This window comes from Carassius auratus, chromosome 2 (genome assembly GCF_003368295.1).
Source record: "Carassius auratus strain Wakin chromosome 2, ASM336829v1, whole genome shotgun sequence".
NCBI classification, from domain to species: Eukaryota; Metazoa; Chordata; class Actinopteri; order Cypriniformes; family Cyprinidae; genus Carassius; species Carassius auratus.
Window position 1 is genome coordinate 14,295,001 of NC_039244.1, and position 15,841 is coordinate 14,310,841.

General features: G+C 36.5%; 1 protein-coding gene and 1 pseudogene across 2 annotated transcripts; one reads left to right on the forward strand and one right to left on the reverse strand.

Moving 5' to 3' along the window:
- Positions 1–602: 602 nt before the first annotated feature.
- On the reverse strand, positions 603–10,154 carry LOC113116941 (septin-2). Of its 2 annotated transcripts, none has more exons than XM_026285258.1 (13): positions 10,018–10,154; positions 9,267–9,308; positions 8,982–9,096; positions 7,471–7,557; positions 7,167–7,290; positions 4,871–5,005; positions 4,621–4,738; positions 4,444–4,545; positions 3,908–4,053; positions 3,585–3,668; positions 2,127–2,187; positions 1,960–2,048; positions 603–1,627 (listed from the first exon to the last, which is right to left on the reverse strand). In XM_026285258.1, the coding sequence occupies exons 2-12, from the start codon at positions 9,288–9,290 to the stop codon at positions 1,986–1,988; spliced, it is 1,059 nt and encodes a 352-aa protein (XP_026141043.1). In that variant the 5' UTR covers positions 9,291–9,308; positions 10,018–10,154; the 3' UTR covers positions 603–1,627; positions 1,960–1,985. The 2 variants fall into 2 exon arrangements, with proteins under 2 accessions (XP_026141043.1, XP_026141037.1); XM_026285252.1 differs by having other exon boundaries at positions 3,546–3,668.
- A 2,284-nt stretch (positions 10,155–12,438) lies between these two features.
- Positions 12,439–13,131, forward strand: LOC113040525 (transcription factor Sox-14-like; annotated as a pseudogene).
- The last annotated feature ends 2,710 nt before the right edge of the window (positions 13,132–15,841 follow it).

The window sequence follows — 15,841 nt, forward strand, 5'->3', positions numbered from 1 at the left end:
TGACTAATTGCCAAGATCCCATCAGGGGTCACTAAAGGGCTTTATTAACCTATCAGGAGCAGAGTTTGGTGTTATGCTCTTCTGTCCCACTGGGTGTCAGAATTGTGTAGTTAGTTCCTTCACTGTCTTGCTGTTAGACATCTGTTTTCTCTTGTAGTAATGACTGATCCAGAACTCCTGTGCTGCCTCTTCAGAATGTGAGAAGCTCCTCTAAAAGTATTTTCTACAGTAACTGTGTTCATCCATAGTATGAAAATTTTTACATATACACATTTTATATACACACACAAAACCTGGGCGACCAGGAGGTTCGTATGTCATTGGATTCCACACCGAGCCTCCCACATCTACACTCTTTAACAATGTCAATGATACTGTTCTATCTTTAGTTATAAAACCTCATTAATTTGTTCAAATTACAATATCTGGGAATAATAATTATAATTATTATGTTGATTTCTTTAAAATGTTATAATTCATGACCTCTAACGGCCATCGAGAGAACTGATGAGTAATTTTAACAAATCCTTCCTGTTGTATTCAACAGCAAATTAAGAAGTGAATACCCCCCCACACACCCAAAAAAGGGCAAAACCTAAAAATGTTTCAATACAAAATTTTATTAAAAGATAATAGACAGTGATGGTTTAATAGAAAGTTCTCAAGTGAAACATTAAAGCTGGAATGACCAAATATGGAAAGCAAATTCAACTATATAAAAGTTTGCTTTTGTGTAACATATAGAAACCCATACTTAATTTTTCACTTAAAATATGGAAATTTGATTCAACCACAGGAATAAGATAAACTATTTTAACCATAGATCCCAAAAGGAGTTACAAATTTGGCATGCATCAAGGTCAAAGGGCACAACAGCATATTTTGATGTTTGATGTTGTAAATTTCACATTGCACTCATAATAATGTCTGATAGTACAAACATGACAGTATGCATTCAGGTACAAAAAAAAAAAAAAAAAATCAGCAAAATGAGCTGCTTCTTCATTAACCGGCATAGGGAATGAATCATGGGTCACAGTATAATGTTTTGCATCAGTTTGGGGACCATTCAACTGAACAGCACTGATATTTCAAGACTTCATGCAGGGAAGAGAGAAGTGCTTCAGAAAAGTCCCGTACAGGATGACCGCAATCTCTCTGGCAACACTTAGAAACAGTATGAAAAAAAACCCACACTCAAATTCAACAGCTGCTTGTATTTTCACAGTGTTTGTTAAGCTAGATGGGACAGAAATGAGTTTGAGTGGTCACTACTAATAAAGGTGCTCTACAGTAGAAGATTCCTTCTCAGCAGCATTTGGCTTTCGTAACAGGTTTTGTTTTTCTAAATTACTAATGGTTGCTCATTTTTGGTTACTGGAACAGGAAAAAAAAATTGATATCAGGAACAGCATTTGAAAAAAAAAACAACAAAAAAAAACAACAACACTTATTACTGCTTTTAAAAAAATTTGACAAAACACATTTAATCACACAAGAGTGAAAGAAACTAAGACAATGGCAAGCAAGTTAAGCTAAGGACCAGTCTCTCCTCTTTCTCCACATTTAGCAACACTTCCTCTCGTTCCGTGTCTGACTGGATCAAGCTCGAACGACAGGTCTGCGTCTGTCAGAAACACAAACAAATAACCACCCCCCAACTGATTATTTAATAAACAAAAATAAATGGCCAATATGGCAGTTTTGCTTTATCAATTTAACCCTACTTAAATTTTTGGGGGGCAGAAAATAAAAACAAGATAAGTTGAACTAAAATATAAAACTTTATTGGCATATCATTGTCACTGTAGATCACACTACAAAAACGATGATATCGAATAAAACATCAAATGCTGAAGAGCAGCTCAGTTCGCAGAACTGCTTATAGTTATGAGTCAGTTATCATACTGTGACCGGTCGTGTTGTTCTGGGGTTTCAGTGTTTGTAATGTACTCTTACCGTGTTTCTCACAAGTGTGGGCCGTCTCAATCTCCATGTTTCTGCATCTGCGCCTGCATCTTAGCGATCATCTCCTGCATCCGCCTCAGCTGAGCCACACACAAACAGAGTCACACACACATTGGTCTTATTAGCGTTCAGCTTGTGTTTGCTTTGAGAGATCCTACCTCAGCCTCCTTCTCCTGTAAGATTATATCCTTGTCCATTTCCTCTGGCTCCGGACCTTGCCTGCATGACACAAACCAAGTGTAAAGAGACACGCATCTATACTGAGGCTTCACAATTAGTTTCTCCTATTGTCAAAACAAAACTAAGGGGAAAAAATAGAATTTAAACTTTAAATTAATTTAAGAATTTAAATGAAATGTCATTGGAGCTTTATTCAATTAATCAGAATTCAACGCATATAAATATTTACTGAGAAAAGCTCTCAAATGAATATAATTAATTGTACTAAATAATGCACATAAAATATATTCAATGATTAGAGCAAGGACATTAAATATTTTTTTAAAAGCATATATGTAAGTGCCAAGCATATTTTAGTGGAATATACTAAAATATATTCTTCGTCCGATGACAAAAAAATGATTGCAGCAATATAGATTAATTTAGCATCAATTAAAATTATTAAGACTAAATAGAACAAAAATATATGTGTTTGTGTGTATATATATATATATATATATATATATATATATATATATATATATATATATATATATATAGGATTGTGCTAAAATATTTAACTGCAGTGACAGAAAAATTGGGGACATGAATTGTCTAAAAACAACAGAAAAAAAAAAGCTCATAAATTACCAAAATATAATTTATATAATTTCTCAAAACTGTGATTTAACAAATGACAGGACAAGAACTGTATTAGTAAACCACCAGAAGAGTGTTTTGCTTTGCAGAGTTTAGGCAAGACGAGAAAGACATATCCAAGTCATTAGCACAAGCGTGTGATAAGCGGAACAGACAGTTACAGAGGGCTTTGTATTGAAGTATTTGCATGCGTGAGAGTGAAACAGTGAGAAGAGCAGAGCCGGTGCTAGCGTCAGGCTGAAGGACAGGTGGTACCTCCTCCTCCTATCCTCTGACAGCTCGCTGCAGATCCATGAGACTGAGTCAAGCTCTACAGTTTATGGAACACACTTCATCAACTGATTAGGATAAAATCAGACAAAGCAATGCTGCTCTTCTCCTTTCGTTTCTGCTATCAAATTACTATATTTGAATTGAACAAAAATGAGAAGCGACTACCATATTTTTCGGACTATAAGTTGCACCTGAGTATAAGTCGCATAAGTCCAAAAAATGCGTCGTGATGAGGAAAAAAAACATAAGTCGCACTGGACTATAAATTGCATTTATTAAGAACCAAGAACCAAGAGAAAACATTACCGTCTACAGCCCCGAGAGGGCGCTCTATGTCTTCAGTGTAGACTACAGGAGCACCGAGCAGCATAGAGCGCACTCTCGTTGCTGGAGACGGTAATGTTTTCTCTTGGTTCACTTCTCTCGGTTAATGTCAACCGAGGTTAAGGGAGGAGGTGGAGAAAGGCAAGCAGAGCAGTACGTACGCAGGCGACAAAGGCAGAATGTAACCATGGGAGGACAACCTGCCGCCCCGTTTGAGGCGCTCCGAGCGGAAGTTCTCGTAGTGAAGGTCCTGAGTAACTTCTTGAAGGTCCTGCATGTGGGTGCTGGATGGATGACAATAACCATCAACAGACAATAATGACAGTCAATCTTAGAATGGAAATAAGGCTGAGAGGAACAGAAATACACTCCATTTAATTCATTTTACTGCGAGGTGGGGGTGGTGGGGGGTGTTTTAAAGACTAAACAATCAACTCCAATTTCCTTCACAGCCTCGTTTTTTTATTTGTGTAAAATCAAGAATTTTCGAACGTTAAAGAACAGAGAACTTGAAATGACTTACATTAGCATAGTGCGAAGTTTGAGGAAGTCATTGTGTTCTGGGTTTTCTACCTCCACCACACCCCATGGGTACAAACGCCCCCTCACTTTCTTCCCTTTAGCCTCAATCTGCTGGTTGGATCCCACCACGGCAAACGGTATGCTGGCCTACAACACAAAGATGAAAAGGAACCTTTAAAAGAATGCGGCCTAGCTTGGACGCAGTCTCCTGAAGAGCAGGAAACGGTGAGCATCAAGTGATCACAGAAACTACAATTCTGCTATTTCTCACCCTGGTCCAAACTACAATTCCCAAAACCAGTGTGAATAATTCTCACTAAATGTTCACCAGGGCTACATTTGTTTGATCACATATAAGGTAAAAACTGCAATACTGTGAAATATCATGACTATTTAAAATAACAGCTTTTATATATTTTAAACTCTAATTTGATCAATTATTAAATAATAATTAAAATAAGAAAAAATCTTACTGACCCTATAGGGTGACCGGTCTCTTTATATTATATGAGGAACAAAAAACAACAACACACACACCTTGAGAATCCGGGTCTGCTCTTTGAAATCTTCATCCTCATCAGACTCGGCATCAGGGAGGTGATAGATCTTGATGCCATGCTCATCGATTTCATCCAGAATCTAGTATCCCACAAAAAGACACATATAGCCAACAAACCAAGCATGTGATCAGTCCATCTTTGGAAAGAAGCTTACCCTGCGCTTGAGTCTCTCTCTCTCCCTCAGTGTCAGTGTATCTGCTTTAGCAATAACAGGAACGACATTCACTTTGTTGTGAATGGCCTTCATGAATTGGACATCTAGAGGCTTCATCCTATAAAATAAGATAATGGGAAAATCAGTCATTTAAATCCAGAACAGAACTGTGTGAACACTTAAACTCACACCTACGACAGTGGAAGGTATTATAAAACATGTTTTAGTTGAGTGAAATGTAAGCGCTCACCCGTGACCCAGAGGGGAAATGAAGTAGAAGCAGCAGTGCACACGGTTGTCCACAATGTGCCTGCGGTTGAGTCCACTCTCATCATGCAGGTAGCGCTCAAACTGGTCATCAATGTAGGAGATAATGGTGTTAAAACTGTTATTAAAAAAAAAAAAAACAGGACACGATTAAACAACTGCATAGAGTTTATAATATACTCAGAGTCAGTATGCATATTTTGCAAAACAAGGAATGCAAATAGATATGCACTGATTGCGATTTTCTTGGCCGATTCCCGTTTTTTTGTTAGTGTTTTTTGTTAGAACTATAATTGACAGCATATACAAACATAAATCTACTTTTCTTCAACGAAAAGTCTTATTTTCATAAAAAAATAAAAAAAACTTTGATTCAAATGTGCATTTTTATCAAAGGTAATTTCTTTAGTCTTCATTGTAAAATTTTTATAAAAATCAATGCTTACCATAGACGTTATAAAACATATTCAGTCAAGAGCAGAAAGTGATTTTCTTTGTCTTTTGTTCCTTGATTAATATGACAGACAGCAGCAGGAATATTGGACTGTGGTACCTCTAAGAGTTTATCCATGGACCCAATATACTGTTAGACAACATGACTGTGTGTAACTCTTTCTCAACTATTTAACGTTCCAAAACTGACTGTGTTTAACTACATACTCATTAAGATATGTGTAACTCACAAGCTGTTTGAGACCGAGAGTGGCCTGTGCTCTTTACTAATATAGATTAGTGCCGGTGCCGCTGGTAACAAAATGGATCAGCTCGATATCAGACAGAAGTAAGACTGATCGGCCTGTCACAGATCCGGGAACAAAACCAAGTATGCTGAAAAAGTGGGAGAGCACTGTTGCACTCTACAACAGCAGTGTAAAGGCAGCACAGCATGGAAAATGCCCCAGGCCTTCCGGTAAAAAAAAAGCTGAAATGGTTTTAACTAGTGGTGGTCCGTTACTGGTGTAAACGTGCTGCGTTAATGTGAGACTCTTATCAAGCGATAAAAAAAATATCACCGTTAATCTATCCTCAAAATTGGGTTAGGAGCTGGGTCTATACTAGGAGAGTTATGATGACTTTCACCTCGATATTTTAGCTCAGATGTATACCTAGCCGAATCTGTAGGGGGCGAGAACGAGTCTTTAAACCTGTGTGTATGCCTACTGTGAAATTACCACATCAAACATGAGGTGCTAACATGGATGCAGCTGAAGCCACCGAGTTTGCTTCAGGGAATTTTTCAATTTTCAAGACGCACGCCTGTTTCACACATACTCCGTCTGCAGTGCTTAAGCAGTCCGTGTGCATTTCGTATGTGGAGCAGCAGCAGCACGGACACGTACTAATTGTGCTTTCACACAGGACGCATTTGCAGTCTGCTACTCGGTACGTAAACGATCGCTGCACTGCTGCAGACACATCGCTTCTACGCAGTTAAGGACCGCAACCGCTTGAACGCTGGAATCCGTTAACATGGGTGTGTAAAAAAATATGCAGCGCATACGGAGTATGTGTGAAACAGGCGTAAGGTTGTTTGCACCTTGTGCAGTGTGGAATTAGTTTACAGCTTTCTCAAGCAGTTTGTGATGCATTTTGGAAACAGGAGATGAGCCCCTGGTCTAATGCACCACCTAGCTTGAGAAACCCATTCTCAAAGACTTACTTTCAGTCATTAATTTATTTGGGTAGCACATATATTCTGAATGCCTTCGGCAGAATTCAAATGAGCCATTTTAATCTAGATTAATTCCAAGATTACAGTGAGATGAATCTAGATTAAAAAAATATGATTTTGAAATGACTTTGTGTGGACTGAAATTAGAATGTCAAGTTTCACTTGTATAAAAGTTATTTGACAGCATACATTTCCTTTTTCAGATACAAGCACTTCAATATCTTCTCTTTGCTGTTTTTGTGCTCAAGTGGGTCAGGGAGCAGTCAGGAAGAGGTCACACATGTTTCCGGTCTCACCACTTCCACTAGCAGAGCAGCATTCCCAGAACTAACGAAAAGAAATAAGAAACCTGCTTCCTTCATTCCTCCACTGCTCTCTCTGTTCTTCATATCTCCAATTACACCATGAAATGTCTCTTGGAAAAAAACTAAACCAAAAAACCCACAACCAAAGCTCTCTTAAAGGTACAGTCCCCCCACCCCCCCCAAAAAAACTAATTTATTCACCCTCATGTCATCACAGATTTGTATAACTTTATTTAGAATAACACAAATGAAGATATAGATGATAAAAACCATCTCTGAATACACTAAAAAGCAACCCTCACCAGTCCTGGCTGTTGATGGCATCACCGTATCCAGGTGTGTCGACCACAGTGAGACGCAGCTTCACTCCACGCTCCTCGATCTCCACAGTTGAGGCCTCGATCTGAACCGTGCGCTCAATCTTCTCTGTATGACAAGAGCACATGTAAAAGATATATCAGGGGAGACTCAAAAGGCCGAGATCAGTCCTTCTGTGCAAAACATCAGGCCACCGATGTTCACCAGGCCATTGTTTACACTTTCTGATCAGATTACGCTTCGGTATCTGAACACCTGATGTAACGTCCTCAGTTTTGAAACTCTCACCTGCAGCACCAGGGATGACCCTCTCTGGGTAGAGATCAGTGAGGAACAAACTGTTGATCAGCGTGGACTTCCCCAAACCCGACTCGCCTGAAAACAGCAGAGGTGCTAATGAGGAAACACTAATTCATCAGATCAACTCTAAAAACACCTTGACTGCATTTCCCTTTTGCCAAGAATAAACAGTGTGATGTCACTGTTCAACACGGACGTGAGCGTTTTGTGCAATTATCTGTTCCTCTAGTCAGTGTTTTGTTTCTACGTCTCAGTAAAGCTGCCTTCCAGCAGTGGAAGGGCTCGTGGTCGGAGGTTCTGGATTCCTCTGTGATTTATTTTAAGATGATGGGATGACTGAACAATGGGCTCTGCTGAGTGGTCAGCTCCCGGTCACCCTCCCCACAGCAGATCTCATGTGTGTGTCAACAGCTGTACACACACACACACACACACACACACACACACACACAAACACACACAGGGCTGAGGGGAGAGTCCCAGCTGCCTTAAAACAAAAACAAACTAGGATTTATCATTAATGTGGTTCAGCCAAACTTGTTCCCACAGTCAATTTCACTATAAAATAACCACGAGACGAGATGATAAAATGTGCTTTCCCTCCACATATGGATCATCTATGATTTTTCTAAGATGTGGTATTTCTCCATATGTTCAAGAATTATGCTACACATTTTACATTAATACCACAGAAAAAAAGAAAGACATGAACAGTTTCTCTTGGTTATAATATGAATTGCATGGAGAAAAATGTATAGTGTATTAATTATATATATCAAGGGAACATTGGAAATTCACTAATAATCGCACAGATTGTTAATATTTAAATCCATTTGTTCTTAACCTGATTCTAATGTTAAAATTGCGATAAAACAAAAAAAGCAGCGACAGATATTTTCTTCTGTACTGTGACATACATCTGAGAGTAACAGATAATTAAAAAAGAAAAAGTGTCAGGGACTTGGTTCTTTGCATCGGTTGTTAAATGGATTTTCAGATGTGGGTGATTCACACAAACATGGAGGGAGATGAACGTGAACTGGATTAATTGATCATAATAAGATCAATTACATTTAGAAAACGAGGGGTTTTTCTCTTAATGTAAACTTTAATAAGATTAGACAGCTGTACATTTTTATGCAAAGGAAACCAGCAGCTTAAACTATAACAACCTTTTATTTTATTTTTTTCTATGATAAAATATAATTAAAATGAAATAACTGTAATAAAGTTTAAGATTATTGCACATATTTGTGATTTCAGTTGTTCCTAAGGTATCTCTAAATTCAGAATAAATATTAGAACAAAAGTTATTAGAGAATCATGATTTGTTTGTGAAAGTTTTCATGCACAGATTGTACGTACACGTGGTCAGTGAATGAGAGCCACTGTGTTTTGGTTGACAAACAGCGGAGTTGTTCAAGTGTGTGATTAGTGTTTATTGGCAATATTTTTACGTTTATGAGGCACATTCAAAACATCACATCCACATTACTTACCCACCACCATGAGAGTGAACTCGAAGCCCTTTTTCACTGATTTCCGATGCACCTGATTTGGCAAATTCGCAAATCCCACATACCCAGGAGTCTCTGGGTTTGTAAACTGTCCTTGCTGACCACAAGAAAACAGAACATGAACATTCAATAAGTCTTAATACAATGCTATCTATAAAAACTTGATTCTCTTAAAAGCAATAACATTCAGAGCTCAGAACATTTTCTGAACATGCCGAGTTTCCTTGCACATCGATCTTTACATAAAACTAAAACTAATTTCCTTACCTTCATTTTATCAGCTTGAGACATTATGAGCTCGAACCAAACCTGCAAAAACACAACAGGCTTGTTTAGAGTTTAGATATTACCACTTTACATTTAAAAACAACAACAGGCGTTAACTTTCTTACAAATTGAGCATCGTGATGTCGCAAAATGACTTACATGCACGAGAAAGCTGTCGACAAACAGTTTTTACAGCTCTTACAGGAACAGGAAGTCAGTTCCTGTCTGCGAGCATCAGTCTTACCACAAACCTGCACCAGCCATTTTAATCTAAGAGCACTAGAAATTGATGTTTAACGTAACTCATTCAAATTCAAATAAAGCAGTTATTTATATCCCCGTGTTTTTGTTGAATGCAGTTCAAATTTAATTCGAGCAGAGATTTTCTACCAGGGGCTCCGAGATGACTTTGAGAATGACAATAAGAAAAAATATATATAATAACCTAAAAATATATTTTACCCCTTAAATAACAGGATTATTTTCCCTCATTTTAAAAGCATGATTTATAGACATAACAAAAATGATGGAAATTAATGAAATCTTATATTAACATGAAAATAATCGAGGATCTGTACTGTAAATGTTGTTGCTGGCTGGTGTAGGGCTGATTTCTCTGTAGTGACACACCTCTGTTAACGGAGCTCATTCAGAAGTGACGCGCGAGTGACACGCAGAAGTCACGCATCAGATAAAACCTGACCTGTGATCTGGAGCACAGAAATTACTTGAGTAAATGGATTTGGTTTACCTTTCAGTCGCAGAAAATCTTGAGTTCGCTACCGCAGGAGCTTGAGGAGACGAACAGCCCAAATTCCTGAGATTCCGGAACTCGCACTAACGCCGACAGCAAAGCACAAGTGACTGTGAAGTAAACGTGAAAAAGTCTGGTTGATTCAAAATAAAAGTCCCGTCGCAGCTCCAAATTAAAGAGGATTATAAATGTTGCTTACGGACTTCAAATTATGCACAAAACTTCACTTATCAAAACATAAAATTAAAATCGGCGTATTATTTTTCCTCTGTATCTACTTGATTCCTTTCTTTTCAGATTTCATTACATGGACATAAAAATAGAAAAATAATATGTGTAGTTTTTTTTTGTTATATTTTAAGATTTCAGCTCTAAATTTTGTTCTAATTGTATAACAAGTTTTAAAATAACTGGTTCAGCCACACTACGTTTGATTCAGTAGATCCCCTGTATGCAATATTGGATATCAAGAGGACTAATCATCATGACTGGACTCAACAACAGCAAATAAGAAATGTATCGTCAATGATTTAAAACACCTCAGATTATATGCGTTTCTATTCATAATTTCACACCTATAAAATGTATAATTGGCAGTGACCTCTTGTGGTGATAAACGGTAGACAGTTGGTCATTACTTCTTTATTATTTATTTATTTATTATTTCTTTTACTGTCTATGGTCATTACGAATTGTACAGAAAAAACAAAGGTGTTAAACGTCACAGGAAGTTACTGAAAACGCTTGGATTTTTTTTACATATAAACTAAATATTATCAACCCCTACTAATAATACATGACGACTACCTTTTCTTGTTATGTGTAGAATATGATTAATGATGAAGATTATCAGACATTACTCTCTTTCTGTCTCACGCACAAACAAAAATACCTTGTAAGACAATAAAAAATTGCATCCAAAAACTGTCTACATTCTCAAAATTTAGTCTATATATACATATATATACATATATATATACATATATATACATATATATACATATATATATATATACATATATATATACATATATATATATATATATATATATATATATATATATATATACATATATATACATATATATACATATATATACATATATATACATACATATATATATATATATATATATATATATATATATATATATATATATATATATATATATATATATATTTCTAAATAATATGCTTTATCTCCAATATTAATTTCACAGAGGTGACAGAGTGGCTAGGGATAGATCGTGGCACTTCTCAAGATTTGTGCTGTCTCCTTCATTCCTCCAGCACATTTTTTACCACCAGTATTTCCATGAAAGGCTATTAAAGCAAATCTTGACTTCTCTCAAATATGATTAAAATAAGCACAAGCTTTATCCCCCAGAGCAGAGGAAATCTGGTGGTGCACCAGCATCTTCAGTGTCACATGATCCTTCACAAATCACTCTGATTTGCTGCTCAAGAAACATTGCTTGTTATTATCAATATTAAAAACAGAAGCATCCAGTTTAGTAGGTGCAAACTGTTTAATGTTTTTTGTGGAAACCGTGATGCTTTTTCCAGGCTTCTTTGATGAATAGAAAGTTTGAAAGAAAACCTTTTATTTGGAAAATAAAATATTTTAAACATTAGAAATGTTGTAAATGCTTCAGTATTCTTCTGGGTGTAAATGGGTATTTTGACATTAAATACTTGACATTTTATCATTATTATGCATATAAGTAAAATGTTTGTCCTTTCATTCTTTAAATCCCTTCACTCTGCAGGGGCATGTCAAATTCACTGGCCAAAGCAAGAAGGTGATTTAAATAAAAATGGTTGTAAAGGAAATGGCCATGGCTCCTACAATACACATTTCCCCTCATGCAATCATGTAACTTTTAAGCTAAATTGTTGATCACAAATAAAATTAATGAAAATGTTATGCTTACAACAGCTTTTTCTGTAAATAATCTGTCAGCACCAAGGACAGAGTTTACTTAATAGAGTCCTCGCACTGCAAGATCAAGGCTGTGTGTGTGTGTGTGTGTGTGTGTGTGTGTTTGAAAGAGCGGCTTACCTAAACTTTTATAGACAGCTTTAAAGTCATTGTGATTTTATTGAGTCCCTTTTTTGGCAACATTGTAACTGTATTCAGTCGCTCAAGCGCTTATTGGGCGCGAGAGGTTATGTGTCCTCGGTGCACAGTGCTTTCTTTGAACCCCTCAGAGATTTGAAATAAACATCTCACAAAACGAAGCAGTCGTTCTCACACACTTCAGTTTCACTGGGCAAAAAAAATAAAATGCTGCCTTTTAAACACCGCTGTACATCTCACCTCACCTCACCAGAGGATGAACCCTCTCTTTCCACAGATGATTTCAATATACTTTCAGGTGTTATAGCAACTTTTTAAATTATTATTCCGTGACGCAAATGAGCTGGAGGAACATGGTGAAGCAGCCCACGGAGCACATCAAGAGACCAATGAACACGTTCATGGTCTGGTCGCGAGGTTAGAGAAGACAGATGGCACTGGAGAACCCAAAGATGCACAACTCAGAGATCAGCAAGAGACTCGGCGCCGAGTGGAAGCGGCTCTCAGAGTCGGAAAAAAGACCTTACATCGACGAGGCTAAAAGACTATGCGCCCAACACATGAGAGAGCATCCACACTACAAATACCGACCGAGACGCAAACCTAAAGGACTGCAGAGGAAGCACACGCTGTTGCCTTTACCGCATCACGGGCGAGCGAGAGTTCCTCTCAGATTTGGACAAACCACGACCACTTCATTCAGCTGTGACCATGCAAAATCCTATTATGGAGCCGAGCATGTCAGCAGCTTTTCAACCTGAAAAACTGCTTTAACCTCGGAATCATTTGCTTTTTCTCCAGCTTTTAGCTATCAGAGTGGACACAGGTCCTCCGGGAGTCTGGGATGCTCCGGTCAGTACGCGCACACTCACCTGTCACCTGTAAACCCCGGGTACCTGCTGCCCTGTAACTGTTCACCCTGGCCTTTATCCAGTCTCACACCTCCAGTTGCCTATATAGTGTTTCCAGGTATGAGCAAGATTGCAAATCACCTCTACAGCGCTGTGACTCAGTCATTAAAATGTCATTAGTCTTGTTTTTTTTCTAAGATAGAAATCGTCTGGTCTTTTCTCAGTTTAATTTCCAAGTGCAGCTTTTTATACATGTTGATTAAAATAAATTTAACTATTTTTATTAGCCTAATAATAGTAATGTAATTTATTTATTTATTTGTTTCTATGTATGGGATCTCACATTTGTTTTCACGTTAATTTATAAAGCCCATTTGGTATTATTGTAATAATAATAATAATAATAATAATAATAATAGAAAAATTGCCTATAATTAATTACTTACTGTTCAGAGCCAGAGATTATTTTTACTACAATTACATGTCTGGCATTGAGTGATGATTTGAATAGTCTTTGTATATTGAGATTTTATTTTTAGTTGAAAATTTGTATTTTATTGAATGGACTCGTTAAAAGACATTTTCTACATTCTGAATTGCCAAAAAACAACAAAAATACAAATATTAAATATAGCCTACATATACACAATGTTGCTACTTTAATATAACCTGCTGATTTGTAAAGTATCTGTATTTTTAGGAGTAACTACAGCATGCACATCTCAAATAAAACACTTACTGTATACATACTACTTACTGTATACATACAATTTTAATGTTATACAACATAACAGAAGTCATTTTTACCTGAATATAATTTGACCTAACTAAAAAGGCAAAGTATTTGATCTTTGATTGACATTAGTCTTATGATTCATATATGAAACACCCTGTGACAACATTTAATAGCTGTGACTGAAATCCTTAAGGGGGAAAAACATTGTATCATTAACTTGTTAAATGTGAACAAATTGTCAATTGTCGAATAAATGTTTGTCTGTTCTGTTTTGTATAATAAAGGCAGATTTTGGCATTCCCTGGTTTCATCAAGTGCAGTTTGTTTGCAATGCCACTGAGCTTTTGCCACTGAAATCTTTTCCACATTATTTCATATCTTTGTCATTCATCTGTCCACTGCCCCTGTTCAATGTAATAAATAACAAATATAGGGAGTGCCAGGGTTGCAAATTTAGCCTAAAATGAAAGCTCAATGTTGTTGTTGTTGTTGTTTTTTTGGAAATAACTTATTATAGTTTTTCCAGAATTATATATTTTTCCAATTAAATTTAAGTGTCTGTATTGATATTTTATGAATATGTGTCATTGTAATTTGATACTTAAAATAAGGACAAAATGTGGGGTAGGTGGAAATCATTTGAGGCAGTACATCTGACTAATTTAAAACATTTCTATATAATTCATCTAGCATACATGTATACAGTTCCACTTGAAAGTTTGTGAACCCCTTGCAGAATCTGTCAAAATGTGAGTAGTTTTAACAAAATAAAAGAGATCATATAAATTGTATATTATTTTTTATTTATTCATGTCCTGAGTAAGATATTTTACATAAAAGATGTTAACATTTAGTCCACAAGACAAACAAAAAATTATGAAATTATTAAAATAACCTCATGGTTCTTAATACTGTGTGTGGTGACCTGGATGTTCCACGATTGTTTTGTTTTTTTGTGATGGTTGTTCATGAGTCCCTTGTTTGTTCTGAACAGTTAAGCTGAGCTCTGTTCTTCAGAAAAATCCTCAAGCTCTTGCAGATTCATCAGTTTTCCAGCATCTTTCACATATTTGAACCCAAAAGACAATCGTGGATCATCCAGGTGACCACACACAGTATTAAGAACCAAACAAACTTTTGACAAACTTTTGAATGGGGTTTATTTGAATAATTTCAGCTTTTTTTTTTCTTTTTTTTTTTATATATATATAATTTTTTTCTTATGGACTAAATGTAAACTTGCATTTTGTTTGATCTCTCTTATTTTGTTAAAATTTAATTTTCACAGATTCTGCAAGGGGTTCAAAAACTTTAAAGTGGCACCATACAAACCCGATTCCAAAAAAGCTGGGAGACTGTACAAATTGTGAGCAAAAAAAGGAATGGAATAATTTACAAATCTCATAAACTTATATTTTATTCACAATAGAATATAGATAACATATCAAGTGTTGAAAGTGAGACATTTTGAAATGGCATGCCAAATATTGGCTCATTTTGGATTTCATAAGAGCTACACATTCCAAAAAAGTTGGTACAGGTAGCAATAAGAGGCAGGAAAAATTAAATATACATATAAGGAACAGCTGGAGAACCAATTTGCAACTTATAAGGTCAATTGGAAACATGATTGGGTATAAAAAGAGCCTCTCAGAGTGGCAGTGTCTCTCAGAAGTCAAGATGGGCAGAGGATCACCATTTCCCCCAATGCTGTGGTGAAAAATAGTGGAGCAATATCAGACGTTTCTCAGAGAAAAATTGCAATGAGTTTGAAGTCATCATCATCTACAGTGCATAATATCATCCAAAGATTCAGAATCTGGAACAATCTCTGTGTGTTAGGGTCGAGGCCAGAAAACCATAGTTTAAAGAGGACAAGGACAACCCAGGTTGTTATCAGCGCTCAGTTCAGAAGCCTGCATCTCTGATGGTATGGGGTTGCATGAGTGCGTGTGACATGGGCAGCTTACACATCTTAAAAGGCACCATCAATGCTGAAAGGTATATCCAAGATCTAGAACAACATATGCTTCCATCCAGACATCGTCTCTTTCAGGGAAGACCTTGCATTTTCCAACGACAATGCCAGACTAAATACTGCATCAATTACAACATCATGGCTGTGTTGTAAAGAAAGTCATCTATGTCATCTAT